This window comes from Myxine glutinosa, chromosome 1 (genome assembly GCF_964187855.1).
Source record: "Myxine glutinosa chromosome 1, kmMyxGlut1.1, whole genome shotgun sequence".
Taxonomy (NCBI): Eukaryota; Metazoa; Chordata; class Myxini; order Myxiniformes; family Myxinidae; genus Myxine; species Myxine glutinosa.
Genome location: NC_136261.1, coordinates 393,616,398 through 393,633,495, shown reverse-complemented (window position 1 = coordinate 393,633,495; position 17,098 = coordinate 393,616,398). Strand labels below are relative to the sequence as shown.

Below are 17,098 nucleotides of genomic sequence, written 5' to 3'. Positions count from 1 at the left end.
ACATCCGCTCCCCCCTCCATACGCACACCCCCCCCCACACACACACACACACATATCCACCCCCCCTACCCACCCACACACACACACACACATATCCACCCCCCCCCCCCCACCCACACACACACACACACCCACACACACGCACATCCACACACACAAACATTCCCCCTCCCCCCAAATGCACACCTCTCCACACATACACACACACACACCCTTCCACATGTACAAACACACACACACACACACACACACACACACACATCCAACCCCCCCCTCCTCCACACGCACACCCCAACCCCCCCGCCCCCCACACACATATCCACCCACACCCACACTACCCACACATAAACACCCCCACACCCCTCCCCCCACATGCACACCCCTCCACACATACACACACACACACCCCCCACCTCCACACATACACACACACATCTGCCCCCGCCTCCATATGCACACCCCAACCCCCCCCACACCCTCCCCCCCCACACACACATATCCACCCCCCCCACCCACCCCCCCACACACACACACACACATACATCCACACACACGCACATCCACACACACACACACACACACACACATTCCTCCTCCCCCCACAGGCACACCCCTCCACACATACACACACACACACCCCCCACCTCCACACATACACACACACATCCAACCCCCCCTCCTCCACACGCACACCCCAACATACACACATATCCCCCCCCCCCCCCCCACACACACACCCACACACACATCCACACACACGCACATCCGCACATCCACACACATGCACATCCACACGCACAAACACATCCCACATGCATACACACACAAACACACACACACACATACACACATCCCCAGACCCCCCCCCACCCCACACACACACACCCTCCCCCCCACCACACGCACACCCACACAAACCCACACAAACACACGCACACATACCCCCACCCCCCCCCCACCCCTAACACACACACCAACCCCCCCCCCCCACACACACACACACACACATCCCCCCCACACCCACACCCAGACACACATCCACACATGTCAATCCATGCACTGATTGCAGAAAAAGCCATTTTAAAAAGAAAATTAACCTGAAATTGCAGAGACAGAATTATTTATTTTATCTGAGAAGCCAAACGAGGTTTCTTCCTCTTTAGTTTCTCACAACATTTGTGTGAAATGCGATCTAGTTTAAAAAAGTCAGAATTTGACCAAATCTGTTTCATTCGTTTGTTAATATACCTCACCTATTGACAAATCTTCAATTGGAATTTCATTTGAGGTTGAAATGACCGCGGGAAATCGTGTGATAGTGATCACGTCCTGGAAGGACAAAATGGTGCGTTTCTTCTTCTTCAGTTGCTCACAACTTTGTGTCGAATGCGATCAAGTTAAAAAAAAGTCGGAATTTGACCAAATCTGTTTCATTCGTTTGTCAATATACCTCATATATTGACAAATCTGCAATTGGAATTTTATTTGAGGTTCAAATGACCGCGGGAGATCGCATTATCGTGATCACGTCCTGGAAGGACAAAATAGTGCGTTTCTTCTTCTTTCAACAATAAAGACATAGCTTCGAGAACGTACATCCAATCATCTTGAAATTTTGCACACATCTTCCGCTTGATGAGCGCTACATTGCATTAAAAATTCACGTCGATCAATGTAGTGGTTCAAGAGTTGCAAGCTTTTAAAAATTTACCTTCCATTATTTATTGCGGCCAAACCATGTGACTTATCAAAACGTCTCAAGTAACATTGAAACATTCCCCCATGAGGAACATTTGTTTAAAGTTTCCACTCGATATCTTCACAAATTACAGAGGTGATTTCCATTTCTAGGACCATTTCTAGTTTGAGCTTAAAAACGTCATAACTCTGAAACCATGTGTCGGATAACATCGAGCTCCGAGGCTTTTTTGTTCATCATGGGTGTGCGAATACGCATGCCAAGATTGGGCTCGATCCGTTCTGCCTTTCCAGAGAAAAATGGGTTTTTGTGGTTTTTCACGAAAAACAAGATGGCGGCCGAATCATGTGACATATGACTTCGAAATTTTTTGCATTGAGTTTCTTTTAACTAAGCATCTGGGGAAAAAATCCCATTTTCGGCGGAGAAAATCTTTTGTTTGACCAATTCTAACCTCTTAACGTTAGCATTTTTACTATACTCGATACACATGTCTTTTGTTCCCATTAAAGAGTTCTTTAGAATGAGCCATTCCTCAACTTTTTCCATTGAGCGGTTTCGGAGATACAGAGGGGCAAAGTTGAATGTGTTTTACAAGATGGCGCCCATACCACGTGACCTATGACGTCATAATTAGCATAAAAAATTGTATGAGCCGAGACGATCATTTGATGAAAATTTCCTGTCAATCTGACCAGCGGTTGCTGAGAACATTAATTATGAAATTTTCGGAGGTGCAAAATAGGGCGGAAGAATAATAATAATAAGAAGAAAAACTCTAGCAGTAATAATAGGTTTTCTCTCCATTTCATGGAGAGTAAACCTAATTATTTTCTCTTTTTTTTCCAGAATAGGATTATCATTTTCTGATGGCGATACGGGTTGATGTAAAATTTTCATATATTCTTGAATAAGAAACCCGGTATCCATAATGCATAATAATTTCTCACATTTGATATTGTTTAATAATAGTTTAGCCTGTTGAATATTTTGATGAATATTTTTATTAGTTTTATTATATTTAATAGTTAAATTTTTAATAGTTTTTAATTTAGTATTGAATGTATCATACTCTGTTTTAAAGTTTTTAAAATAATTTTATTATTGATGCTAATAATATCAATAGATATTTTATTTATATTTGCTTGTATTTAAATAATTTTTTTATTTTATTTTATTGAGCTCAAATTCTTCAATTTCAGAAGCTGGCAAATTAGTTGTTCTTGAAAATAATATTTTTTAGTGGAGTTTTAATCTCTTCTTTCTTCCTCAGTGCAGGGTCGATATTTCATTGCTCCCTGCACGGGTTCCCGAACCGTACAAGTTTCCCCCTTCTCCCTCGCCTCCCTCTCCTCCGTCTTACTCTCTTCATTGGCCTTCTCCCATGCCTTCCTTCTCCCTCTCTCTTTTCTCACTCTCTTCCTTCTCCTTTTCCTCCCTTTCCTCCCTCTCCCTCTCTTCCTCCCTCCCCCTCTTTTCCACCTTCCTTGCTATCAGTATGTCCAGTAGAACGTCGTATTCCTTATTTTCTTCCTCAGTACCATCTGGGACTATTTCTCCCAATACCACAACTATTTTCTTAATTTTATCGGAGGTCATATTTTTGTATTTTTACTCATCCCTTGCTACCCTTTAAAGCATCCCCCCCATATAATATTACGCATGTATTCATCTGGATTTTGAGATATTCTTGAATCTATAATTATTTTTGTCATAATAGGATACCAATAGGATTTGTTGACGATTTCTAAAAGAGTTTTATATTTCATAACTTTGAGAAGTTGATTTTTATTTCATATTTTAATCAAGTCTATATTTGTAGGTTTAGAAATATCTGTATAGGGCCACTTCTTAATTTCAAAATTTCCCTGTTTATGTTCCAATTCATAAGGAATTAAAATTTTTACCCCCTTTTCTTGTAAGTATCCTTGAATACAAAAATCATCATTCTCTTGAAGCCTTTTTCTTGCCATTTTAATATAAAATGTTTATGTTTTTGAAATATACATGAGATTAATAATATGACAGGTAATGCCACCCCATCTTCCCACTACCAAATCAGTTTGTATTCCATGACTTTGTATATTTATCTCATTTCCTTCCTTCTTTGTCATATAAACTATCGCTTTGCTTTCTTTTATATTTACTTTATTCTTTAAATCGTGTATTTGTTGTTTGCAAATTGTGCTTCCACATATCTCCTTATCCCCACCAAGCAGATAATAGTATGCTTTACTAGACCGATTAAAATCATATAGGTCTTCTAGTGTTTATTGAAAATAACCAATTATACCCGAAATCAAACATATCATACAACCATTTATTGATTCGCATATTAACTATATGTCCTTTTCATAAAATTCAATTGTAAGCAGATAGTTAAATTCCATAAGAAAAGGTGTATGGTTTGTAGAACCAGGTGTTGTGGCTGTAAATTCCACTTATTCAACAAACCGTGCTGTAGAATATTTTGTTAAATCACTGAATCTAACCAAGTCATTGTGATCTGTGGGGCTTGGATAATTGATTAATGTATAACTATTCTTCATATTAATTTTTTTTTTGTTGTATTATATTTTTTTCTTTCAGCCTGTGCCTTTGTATAATAATTTGATAAATCAAAATCCAACTCTCGCGATAATCCAAAGATAGAACCATCTTTTCCAACATGTCATTTTTTAAACGAGATTTAAAATAATATCATAACAAGTACAAAAAGTTTTAATTAAAACAAAAGCCGCGTCGATGTTACACAATGCCTAGATGCAGCTGTGCCTATAACGTCGATGTTATAGGCACAGGACATTCCTATTGATTCGATTACTTGATGTTATTTTTGTGCAAAGTGAAAATATATCTCGGCAATTTCCCGTGTGTGGCGACGAATTTTTAATATATCTCGGCATTTTCCCATCTGTTATTTCAGGCGGTGTATGACTGACCATGCCGCGATTTAAAAAATATATATCTCGGCAATTTCCCGTGTGTGGAGACACGTGAACGAAGCTATGCTCCTCTCTCCACATTATTGTGACGACGTATAAATTAAATATTTCATCATGACAATCGTCATCAAATGGACGAATTTTTAATATATCTCGGCATTTTCCCGTCTGTTATTTCGGGCGGTGTATGACTGACCATGCCGCGATTTAAACAAAATATATATATCTCGGCATTTTCCCGTCTCTTATTTCGGGTGGTGTATGACTGACCATGCCGCGATTTAAAAAAAAAAAATCTCAATGGACTTGAAGTTACAGGCCTTTGAGAATTCATTTCGTTCTATAAAGGGCAACTTTCATCGGATTTTCTTCCCGTTTTTTTTTCAACCGAGTCTAAAACTATATTAGCAACTGTGAAAAATGAAATGATATATCGAATTTGATTTGAAATAAAACTGTGTGAGAGAGGAAGACACCACGGGCCTACAAAACAGGCCTCAAAGCTATGCGAGTTAATAAAATGGTGGATATTTGTTTATATGAAGCCTCTCCCAAAATGGGTGGAGCTATGGTTCCCAGAATGGGTGGAGCTTTGAGGTTTTGTCTTCTCTGCAAGAACAAGAACAAGAAGAAGAAGAACAACAGCAACAAAAACAGCAGAGGGCACTCTATAAGCAGCGTCTGCGACGCGGCTAAAAATTTACATTATTGTTGTTTAAATAATACGTATAAACATAATTGACCAAAACATTTGGAATTAATGTCCTGGACTTGAAATGTTTGATAAACACCGTTCTGTAAGAAGTTATTTATATTTGCTTGTATTTAAATAATTTTTATTTATTTTTTATTAAGCTCAAATTCTTCAATTTCACAAGCTGGTAAATTAGTTGTTCTTGAAAATAATATTTTTTAGTAGAGTTTTAATCTCTTCTTTCCTCCTCAGTGCAGGGTCGACCTTTCATTACTCCCTGCACGGGTTCCTTTCTGTCTTCTACCGACTCCTCTCCAGCCTTGCTCCCCCAGCTCTCGCTGTGCTCTGTCCCCCCAATATTCCTTCAGGTCGCACAAGATCTGCCTGCAACCCTCTCATGGTTAAACTGCCAAAATCTAGGCTCTCTGCTCACCTTCACTCTTTCATTCCCCTTTTCTCCCACCTGTGGAACAAACTCCCCCACTCCCTTCAATCCCACTCTTCCCTCCAGGTCTTTAAAACAGCTGTTCATCACCATCTCTTATCTTCCCCCATCCAAAAGCTTGATCTTTTCTACCCCCACTAATTCACCACAGATACACTTTTTTTTTTGGAAATTCCAACTTCTTGCCTGGAAGTCCTTGCAGTCTTCATATGTTTTATACCTCTCCCACCTCCCCCCAAGCCCTCCCCCTCCCACATTTCTCCCGATGTCCCTGCTCTCAAATGTTGTGTTTGTGTCCTTCCCCCTCTCTCCCCATCTTGTCTATCGCTCCCCTTATTATACGTTTCATGTGTCGGTTTGACTTTTCGTGTGATTAATGTTGCTCTTTCACGAGCCTCGATCTTGTATACAAAAAAAAAGAAAAAAAAGAAAAGTTAATTACTTCAAGAGGCGGTAGGCCATAACTATCGAAATAAAATTTTCCTGACTATTATGAATACAAACCCAATGAGACCCATTCCCATTATTATCTTCTAAATTCATAATAATATTCATTGTATTTTTAGACAGTTTTGTTAATTCATCTCTCATACAAATAATTACATTATCAACTTTTAGTTTTTTACAATATTTTGCAAGTTCTATATTTGATGTTGTATTCTTTCCAAATTGTTTAAACCATTTATCCATTTATTTATAAGAAAGATGAAATGCATCACCCCCTTTTAGTTAGTTTTACACCTACCTGTGCGATAGAAAAAAGCATATCTCCAACTAACAATCTCGCTTTATCAGGTAGGCTTTCAAGCTTTTCAGCAAAATCGACAATTACACCACTTCCACTAATTTGTTTCTCCAACTCCTTGTTACATCTTTCCAATTGTTTTTAAGCTTTTAGTTGTGCCTTCCTTTCGTTAGCAGTTTTTACCGCTGCTGAAATACCACCCGTCAAAGCCCCCACCACACTTAAACTGGCAAATAAAGGAATTAGAAATGGAGGAAATCCTCCTCTTGTCTACTTTATTGAATATTTCTTCAGCATAGGTTTTGATATTTTAAATGAAAGTGAACCAGCATCATTCAAGGTTTTCACCTGCTCTCTTGTGAGGAAAACATCAATTCTTATATCTCCTTTTCTCTGAATTGTTTTAACGTTAATCATACAAGGCTTTTGATTTTGAATACAAGATGTTAATTTATCACGATTGATTTGATTAACATATACATCAGTTGATACTTTACTCATTTATTTATTATGAGAAAAAAATCTATGTGATATTAGTGAGAACACCATTATCTGTATCAATCTGCAATTCTGTTTCTTCCAAAAGCAAACAATATGCGTCAACTTCTTCACTCCCCCCTCTTTCAATGTATAGAGAAGTATCCACTCTATTAGACTTATAGTTTCCTTTTGAGAACTCAGGTCAATTGCGTAGAGTGTATAAAGTTCTCGAAACGCAGCCATATCCAAAATGGGCTCTTGATTACCGTTGCTTTCACACACATTTTGGTAAGACTTGGAGGCTTCCGCATAATCATTTTTTTCCCCAATCAATTTCCAATCTATCTCGCGGGTAAAATGTGCCATCAAGGGGAACCCGAAGTTGTTTCACCTTAGCATTATCACTCAGCGCATTATTCTTATCAGTACCTTCATCTCCATCTGATTTCTTAAAAATGAGCCATAGGTATCATGGCTTTCCTTCCAGAACACCTAAATTGCAAGTGTAGGTAGTGTGTTCCAGTTTAACGTGTTGACATCTTCTTTTAAGGTATGATACATTTAGCGGTTTCTTTGAGTTAAGTCTTCTATTCAACATCTCTTCGGTTTTAAGATTAGTAGTATAGTCACTAATATCCCAACCCATTTCATTAATAACAAATTTATTATTATCACCAAAAGCATTAGCAGCCCCAAAAAGCAATCTATTTCCATTATCATTCCTTTGTAGTTGAAATGAATTTTAAGTCCATACAAAACTTTGTCATAATCACAAAATCCAAATATACCTTTAAGGGAACTGCTACGGTAAAATTATTTTCTGCTTTTGTATCATCGTTGTACATTTCCTTTCTTTGACCATAACCAGGGTCTGTGTTTGTATACATTGACATCAGATATAAAACCTTCAAGAGATTCCATACCCATTCGATCACTACATGAATATAGTGTACATTTCATCATTTCAGATGTAACAGAGACATAATCAACCGCTTCAACCTCTTGTGTTCCAATATACAAATGGACACTATCAAACATTTTCCAGAAGAAATCATTTATGAGTGTAGCATTAGTATTATTTGCAGCCTTCGTGAATTTAAATTTACACAACAAGAAACTATCAGCTGGATTCAAGTAAGTTTGTTGATTATTTATTTCAAAACTTTTTGTTCTGTTTGAATTCCAGTCTGTTCCTGTTACAGCATTTACCTTATAATAATCTTCCTTTTTAGTAGAGTTTGAAATGATAAACGTATCATCCAAATCATAGATAATATCAATTGCTTCCATACTTTTTTTTTCAGCAACATAAATATTTAAAACTTTTGAAACCCCGACCCCAGTATTTTATTTAAAAAATCTCGTTCTTGTGGAGATAGTTGAGTTCTATCTTTCTTAATTTCTTTGATTGTTTGTAATTTATGAGACTCCTTTTGAGCGTCTTTTATACTCTTTACAGCACCTGCTACATTTCCACGACAGAAGCGGTTGAACCAATTTGGTCTTTATGTTTAAGAATAGTTGAACCAATACCCATTAGAGTATCAATTATCCCATCTCCTTTATTTCTAAATTGATGTCCTACACCCCCGTTGTCTCTTAGAAAGTATTAGAAAGTATCTTAGAAAGAAAAATTAATAGTATCCTCTACCAAGAAACATACCTTCCCGCTTTTAGTATGGTGAAAGGTACATGCCTTCCCCATTCCCATTCCCATCCCCTGTAATTATTTTATATTTTCTCAACTCGTGTTTTCTCACAATAACCATTGTTTATTGATTCGAAAAAAATAAAATTAACCGTTATTTATTCATTGAAAAACTTCACGTAGGTGAATTCTGATGGATATAATCTCATCATTGAAAGAAATCATCCGATTTTCTCGATCGGCTATCCCAAAATTTACTCTATAAATGTTTTTTCCTGACACAAGTAAATAGACGAGATTTTTTGGGTTCCATATTGAATTTATAACCAATCGGGGTTGAGTAAGTGCTGAATGAAAATATTGTATTTGTGCTTATTCCATCGTTATAAGCGCCATAAATCAAATCACAATAAATTAATACCGAATTTATACCGGAGGATATTTGAATAAAATTGTCACTGTAAAACGTCCCGTTATTCTCAATCTTGTTTGAAGAGAAACCCAACAGCTCTCTGAATGAATTATCAATTGTGAAATCAACTTTATAATTATTTTTGAGTCTATTAGTTGATTTCGAAGTATGTTTTTGAATATCTATTTCAATATTTTTTGGTTCATCACCTTGTTCTTTCATAAGGCGAGAAATTTCAGAAGATATTTGAGAGATCTTGTAAGCTCCGGGTGAAACCGTTGGAGGTTTATATCCACTTCCGGGATTATAACTAAACTTGTCCTTTTTCTCTGTGACATTAAACAAGGTATTATTAGTTTCCATAGACAACAAGTGAATCCACTTGGATTCCGCCCAGGTTGGCACATGGAAATTATGATGTAGCATAATTATCATCTCGGGTCAAGATTTGAAATTATGCCATGGTTTTTGTAAAATTGCTACTAGTATTCACATTATGTACTTTCACCAAAACATACATCATCATAGAAACATACATAGAATTTGGGTCCTCTGGGTCATTTGGGTCCTCTGGGTCATTTGGGTCCTCTGGGTCATTTGGGTCCTCTGGGTCATTTGGGTCCTCTGGGTCATTTGGGTCCTCTGGGTCCTCTGGGTCATTTGGGTCCTCTGGGTCATTTGGGTCATTTGGGTCCTCTGGGTCATTTGGGTCCTCTGGGTCATTTGGGTCCTCTGGGTCATTTGGGTCCTCTGGGTCATTTGGGTCATTTGGGTCCTCTGGGTCATTTGGGTCATTTGGGTCCTCTGGGTCATTTGGGTCCTCTGGGTCATTTGGGTCCTCTGGGTCATTTGGGTCCTCTGGGTCATTTGGGTCCTCTGGGTCATTTGGGTCCTCTGGGTCATTTGGGTCCTCTGGGTCATTTGGGTCATTTGGGTCCTCTGGGTCATTTGGGTCCTCTGGGTCATTTGGGTCCTCTGGGTCATTTGGGTCCTCTGGGTCATTTGGGTCCTCTGGGTCATTTGGGTCCTCTGGGTCATTTGGGTCCTCTGGGTCATTTGGGTCCTCTGGGTCATTTGGGTCCTCTGGGTCATTTGGGTCCTCTGGGTCATTTGGGTCCTCTGGGTCATTTGGGTCCTCTGGGTCATTTGGGTCCTCTGGGTCCTCTGGGTCATTTGGGTCCTCTGGGTCATTTGGGTCCTCTGGGTCATTTGGGTCCTCTGGGTCATTTGGGTCCTCTGGGTCATTTGGGTCCTCTGGGTCATTTGGGTCCTCTGGGTCATTTGGGTCCTCTGGGTCATTTGGGTCCTCTGGGTCATTTGGGTCCTCTGGGTCATTTGGGTCCTCTGGGTCATTTGGGTCCTCTGGGTCATTTGGGTCCTCTGGGTCATTTGGGTCCTCTGGGTCATTTGGGTCCTCTGGGTCATTTGGGTCCTCTGGGTCATTTGGGTCCTCTGGGTCATTTGGGTCCTCTGGGTCATTTGGGTCCTCTGGGTCATTTGGGTCCTCTGGGTCATTTGGGTCCTCTGGGTCATTTGGGTCCTCTGGGTCATTTGGGTCCTCTGGGTCATTTGGGTCCTCTGGGTCATTTGGGTCCTCTGGGTCATTTGGGTCCTCTGGGTCATTTGGGTCCTCTGGGTCATTTGGGTCCTCTGGGTCATTTGGGTCCTCTGGGTCATTTGGGTCCTCTGGGTCATTTGGGTCCTCTGGGTCATTTGGGTCCTCTGGGTCATTTGGGTCCTCTGGGTCATTTGGGTCCTCTGGGTCATTTGGGTCCTCTGGGTCATTTGGGTCCTCTGGGTCATTTGGGTCCTTTGGGTCCTCTGGGTCCTCTGGGTCATTTGGGTCCTCTGGGTCCTCTGGGTCCTCTGGGTCATTTGGGTCCTCTGGGTCATTTGGGTCATTTGGGTCCTCTGGGTCATTTGGGTCCTCTGGGTCATTTGGGTCCTCTGGGTCATTTGGGTCCTCTGGGTCATTTGGGTCCTCTGGGTCATTTGGGTCCTCTGGGTCATTTGGGTCCTCTGGGTCATTTGGGTCCTCTGGGTCATTTGGGTCCTCTGGGTCATTTGGGTCCTCTGGGTCATTTGGGTCCTCTGGGTCATTTGGGTCCTCTGGGTCATTTGGGTCATTTGGGTCCTCTGGGTCATTTGGGTCCTCTGGGTCATTTGGGTCATTTGGGTCCTCTGGGTCATTTGGGTCCTCTGGGTCATTTGGGTCCTCTGGGTCATTTGGGTCATTTGGGTCCTCTGGGTCATTTGGGTCCTCTGGGTCATTTGGGTCCTCTGGGTCATTTGGGTCCTCTGGGTCATTTGGGTCCTCTGGGTCATTTGGGTCATTTGGGTCCTCTGGGTCATTTGGGTCCTCTGGGTCATTTGGGTCCTCTGGGTCATTTGGGTCCTCTGGGTCATTTGGGTCCTCTGGGTCATTTGGGTCCTATATTCCTATCCTATAACATATATATCTCCTATAACCTATCCTATAAATATAGATTTGATGACGTCATGTTTACACATCTGAGCGACAGAAATGAGCGACAGAAATGAGCGACAGAAATGGGTGACAGAAACTAGCTTCACTTTTGAGCGCCCGAAATTCCCAGGCAAACGCTATAACGCACCAGGTTTACAACCTGTGCGTTAATAAAGATGCTTCATATTCTTTTGTGGGGTCAGGTTGTAGTGGGTATGGGAATGAAGCCGTGTAATCACTCGTTGTGAAATTAAAACTTCGGACTGTGTTTCTCATTTTATATATGTGATAAAATATCTTTGTATTGACATTTATTAACATTTTCTTATTCATAAACTGATCTAAAATGGCTGAGGCTTCATTAAAACAATTGTTGTTTCCAGCATTCTTTCTACCGAACCGCAATAATAGCCTATTAACTAATTGTGATGGGTCATTTCGAAGAAACACCTAACACCTAACACCTGAACCAAGCTTAATTAAAGCATCAATAACATGTTTCTCCTCATTTTTCTTACTTTTACCAGCAACAGAAACTCTACAATCAAGTGAGTCTTCTAAATCAATATTTGCTTTGTCATCAATATTTGCTAGCGGCTAGGGTGCCAGCTTAGGATCCAAGGATCCTGGGTTCGAATCCCGGTCGATTGCTGAATTAACGCCAGGGGGGTTGACTCAGCCTGTCATCCTTCCGACGTCGGCTAATTGAGTACCAGTTCACTGGTAATTCCCTGTGTGTCGTAAAAAGGCGACAAACAGGGTTGGCGGCAGGAAGGGCATCCGGCCGTAAAACATTGCTTCAAAAAAAGAGGGACCAAAAAACAACAACAACCACGGTCCCCAAAAAAGGCCAACCCCCACTTTGTGGGGAAAAATGGCCTCTAAACGGTGGTATCCTCATTTTCTGTGTTCAATGGTACATCAAAATTATTCGTTGTTTTGTTTCGTTGTTTGAAATGGCCTTTACAATGTAATCAGGAGGCTGATTTATCTTTTCTAATGGTTGAAATAATCCTTTATCATTATGTTCAAATTCTCCAAGTTTTTACTCTGTCACTTGACTAAAATCATGTAACATTTGAAGTTTTTTTGGAGTATATTCCACCGCAGGAACTGTAGATGAAATCATTTTTTGTTCAGTTTTAAAAGCAGTTTAAAAAATTTCTCATGTTTTCTTTCAAAGGTTTCTTCACCAGTTAGTTTTTGTCTGCACTTCTTCTTTATTTCTTCCAGTTGCTTAACAACTTTTGAAACTAATTGTTGATGTTCCTTCAACTTTCTTGCTCTTTCTTCGGCATTCATTTATTTATAAAATTTTAAAATATATCGTTTAGTATCTCATCTTCTTTAACAACAATATATTTATATTTTCCAGCAGTATGTTTCATATACCCCTCAAATTCCTTTTTACTACATAATGTAGAACAATTATCTCTCCAAAAATTATTTATATCTATTGAATTTAGCTTGAATAAAATAAAAGTATTAGCATCGTTTCTTACTGAGCGATGAGGGAGTTGAAAGTATGATTGACCGAGATAAATACAATTACAAGAAGAATGTCGCCCCCTTGTATAATATTGGTCGTGAACGATGGTCTAGGCATGTAGATGAGCAGTATGACCTTGAGAATGCGTCAGGAGGTATGTTTTCTTTCCCCGGACCTTAGATAATCTCAAAATCGAAGCAAGATAACTCCAATTGTTACGGCCCGCGGATAAGGATGTTGTTTGCCGAGCGGAGGCACCGCGGCCGAACAGTTTTCCCCGACTAAACCCGATTCCCGAACGTTGGCCGGATCGCGCCACAGATATTCAATTTGGAAACCTCTAAAGCGACCGAATGTAAAGAGGAAGAAGAAGACGTACAGAAGAGTAATGGGAAGAGCAACGGAATGATATTGTCATTCTTTATCTTGTGTTACGTGCTCCTACCCAAACCCCGGTCATGGTGTACCTCCGAGCCCCGAGAGGAGTCACGGCAGAAAGATGTGTTATTCTGTATGTCAAAGATCAATGGTGAAACCACACCAATTGTTACCAACAAACAAGTATTGTATTAAGATCACACAAGAATAACAGTACAACAACAATAGTAATCAATTGTATAACCAATATATTTTTCCTATGATGGTACCATCAGGTTCGTACAATATAACTCACTGTGCTCCAAGTGAGCGAAAAGAAGAACATTCCCCAATGTCTCTATTCCGGCATCAAGCCAAAGTCGATCTGCTCCAGTGACCGTCAGAACGATGTCCAATCGAGACCAGAATCCCATTTGGATGACAGTCACAGTCCCGCTGCCAAAGCTGCGCAAAGGTGCCCTCAAGGCGACTGGGAAATCACACCCTCGGGTATGGACGTTTCACAGCTCCAAATCAGCGAACAACAGATTTCCCACTCAAAAGCCATGTAACACACGCACGCACACCAGATTAACGTCTGAATGTGGTGAAAATGGTTGAAGCGAAGTGAAAAACCTTGAGCGATGCGCAAATCCTGCGCGAGGTAAAAATGGCCAACGGCCCGTTCTCGTGGCGTAACGGCACTCTGATGATTCTCTCCGGAATCAACTGCAAAACCTGTCACACAGGTTTATCTGTCACAGCTATGACAACTCTGTCGCAGGAATCCCTTTCCCGGGAATCCCAAAGTTCACTCGTGACCCTCGTTCACCAATCATTCACTCCAAACCTCGAAACAGCTCGGCTTCTTGTCCGACTCACTCGCTCCGCCTTCTCTTCATCTTCGTCGTCGTCCGGTTCCGGTTTCATTTAAAACAATAACTTTTTTACCTTTTGAAAATAGTAATCTCTATTTCCCTTACGACAACAATAATAGTACATGGAATCAAAAATGTTTACAGTGGATGAAAACCACAACAATGGAAGTGACGAATCCGTAACACTTGCCTTTCTGTCCTCTATCAAACAGGTAGCTGACAGAGCATTGGTCAGTCTTCAGTGTAAAGTGCCTTCCCATCAGGTAGTGTCTCCAGTGGCGGACGGTTTCGATGATAGCCTTAGCTTCCTTTTTGACCGATGCATGACGTTTTTCGGTTCCTTGGAGTGTGCGGGAGAGGAAGGCTACTGGACGACCTGCCTGGTTAAGCTTTGCGGCAATAGAAAACTCAGATGCGTCAGTCTCAACTTCAAAGGGTATCGACTCATCGATTGTGTTGACAACTGACTTCAATGACCACTGACCCCGGATATATGCTCAAACGGCCCCACCCCAACTGTAGACCTCATTCGAACTCGATTTTTTAATGCGGTGAACAAACTTTGGTACATCACGGGTGATGAAGGTTGTAGTCAAGTTTCATCAAAGTCGTTTGTGTAGTTCTATTTTGGGGAGCTGGGGTGGGTCAAATCTGGACCCACTTTTACCCTGGTAGACCCCTGAGACTTCGATTTTTTTTTTTAATGCAGTGAATAAATTTGAGTTCCAACACACAAAATATAATCTGAGCCAAGTTTGGTCACAATCACATCAGCAGTTTCGGAGAAGAAGTTGCAAGTGTCTATGGATGGACTGACGAAGCGCCATCTCATAAGCTCCCCGGATATATGTTACAGGTGAGCTAAAATTCACCTTGTACCCACATCAAAAATCCATTCACATTAGACAATACAAAACTGCACCAAAAGATATTATACAAGTTAAAATAATACAAAAAAAACTGGTAGAAGATAAAGATATTTGTTGACATGCTTTGTCGTATTAAATGGCCTTAAAATGGCCTTAAAACGATCATTCATTCATTTCATTCTTTGTCGTATTAAAAATGTTACATACCAGACGTGGGTCTAAATCCCTCATTCTGAGAGCAGAGGCTGCAGACATGACTGAACCCAATTCCAGAGAAACCAGGAACATTGTCCAGCTGTACATTTTGGTGGAGCTCAGTCCGCAATGAATCTGACTCAGTACAAGCTCGAATAACCTTTTGATTCTCAATTCCAAGCTTATCGATCACAGCTTGGGCTGTTTCTGCTCTCAGGCCTTGGGACTTGATCCATTCCAAGAAGCTCTCCATTTCACCGATGACCTGACAGGGATACAATGCCTGTGTTAAGAAAGGAAAGGCTATACATGTTATTTTCCTTACTCTATTTGAAATTTTTGTGAGTTATTTCCATTGACAATCCAATCAATTATATTAACCAATAAATGCGGGCTTTTGCATCCAGTTTGTTCACCCACTGTGCCCCATTTTGAAAGTTTTCTTTTCAATCAGCATCTTATAAATGTGAGTTTTTATATACAGAGACAAAAATAAACCCAGAGTAAACAAAAGGAGACCATTCGGCCCATTATGCTGCGCCACATCAACACCAGACAAATTTTATCCGCCAACACGATGAAATTTCATTTGGGGAATGATGGGAGGAATGTAGATGAGATGATGTGGCACGACAAGGGATATCCCAAGCGCGTCAAATACAAATGGCGAAAATACATATATTTTAATTATTTAAATAAAAAGGTGAAAAGAAGCAATATTTTGTGTTATTTTTCCAGAGGTGGGTAAGGGGGGTGGGGGGGGATTTGGGTGATGGCGGTTCTTGGATGACAAACACACAACAACATCAACAACACACCACCCTTTGACGAGAACCCCCACAGACACGACACGACACTCCACTTCACTCAGATGCACACAATCTCCCAATCCATACTAAAGTCACAAATGTCTTGCCAATATCCTGATACTCTTATATCTCTAATGCTTCCAGGTACAAATCTAACCCCAATTTAAACTTATCTATTGGTTCTGTTGGCACTGCCTTTCTCGGAGACCATACCATGCATTATCTACTCTCTGAGTGAAAGACCCTTACCTTACTACCGCATTAACTCCTCTTTTCTTTACTTGGCTACAGCCCCTGGCCCTGTCACAGTCTCTGCTGAAGAATTATTCTGCACTTATTTTGTCATACTCTTCATTATCTTAAACATCTATTATATCCCATCATAACCGCCTCCTTTCTAATGTATAAAGCCGTCTCCTTCAGGCGCTCCTCATAGTTGAGTCTATGGAGGCCCGGAATCAATCGAGTAGGCCTGTGCTGAACCCTCCCTATAGTAGCTATGTCTTTCCAGGCTTGTGGTGACCAAAACTGCAAACAATATTCTAGATAAGGCCTCACTAAGTGTTAATATTCTAGATAAGGCCTCACTAAGTGTTCAAGTACATACTTCAATTTTAATAAAATAATGATATTGTTGGGGATTTGGGAATTGTGCGTGTAATTTGATGTAAAACTTGTTGTAAATATCACCCTCTGTAGTATAAGGATCAAAGGTCGTCCGTAGTTAGGCCATCGCACACACGTAGCAAATCATAAAGTTTCCCTCATTAGTTATGTCCTTAGTAAATGTCAGTATAAGGCTCTGTGGTCCACTAATTCATTGCGTTGCGTCAATTAAATAAGATAGGTCCCTCCAACGTCCCCATGGCATCTTCAAAGCGGCAGGTTTGCCGGGTTTGCTGCACTTGCCTCCATTGGCCATGAGGTAATCTCGGAGAAGAAAGGCGTGTCTCCACCTCGTCATAG

The 17,098-nt window shown here is 40.6% G+C and overlaps 1 protein-coding gene across 4 annotated transcripts in view; it reads right to left on the bottom strand.

Moving 5' to 3' along the window:
* The window catches only part of LOC137416663 (uncharacterized), a 209,070-nt gene that overhangs the window by 40,651 nt on the left and 151,321 nt on the right, over window positions 1–17,098 (bottom strand). For 3 of the 4 annotated variants that reach the window (XM_078770322.1, XM_068102302.2, XM_078770321.1), the window contains one exon: window positions 15,336–15,588. In XM_078770322.1, the coding sequence (XP_078626448.1) occupies window positions 15,336–15,588 (253 nt within the window). Of the gene's footprint in view, window positions 1–13,697; window positions 13,883–15,335; window positions 15,589–17,098 lie in introns of those variants that run through there. The other variant, XM_068102306.2, reaches the window with a different exon arrangement.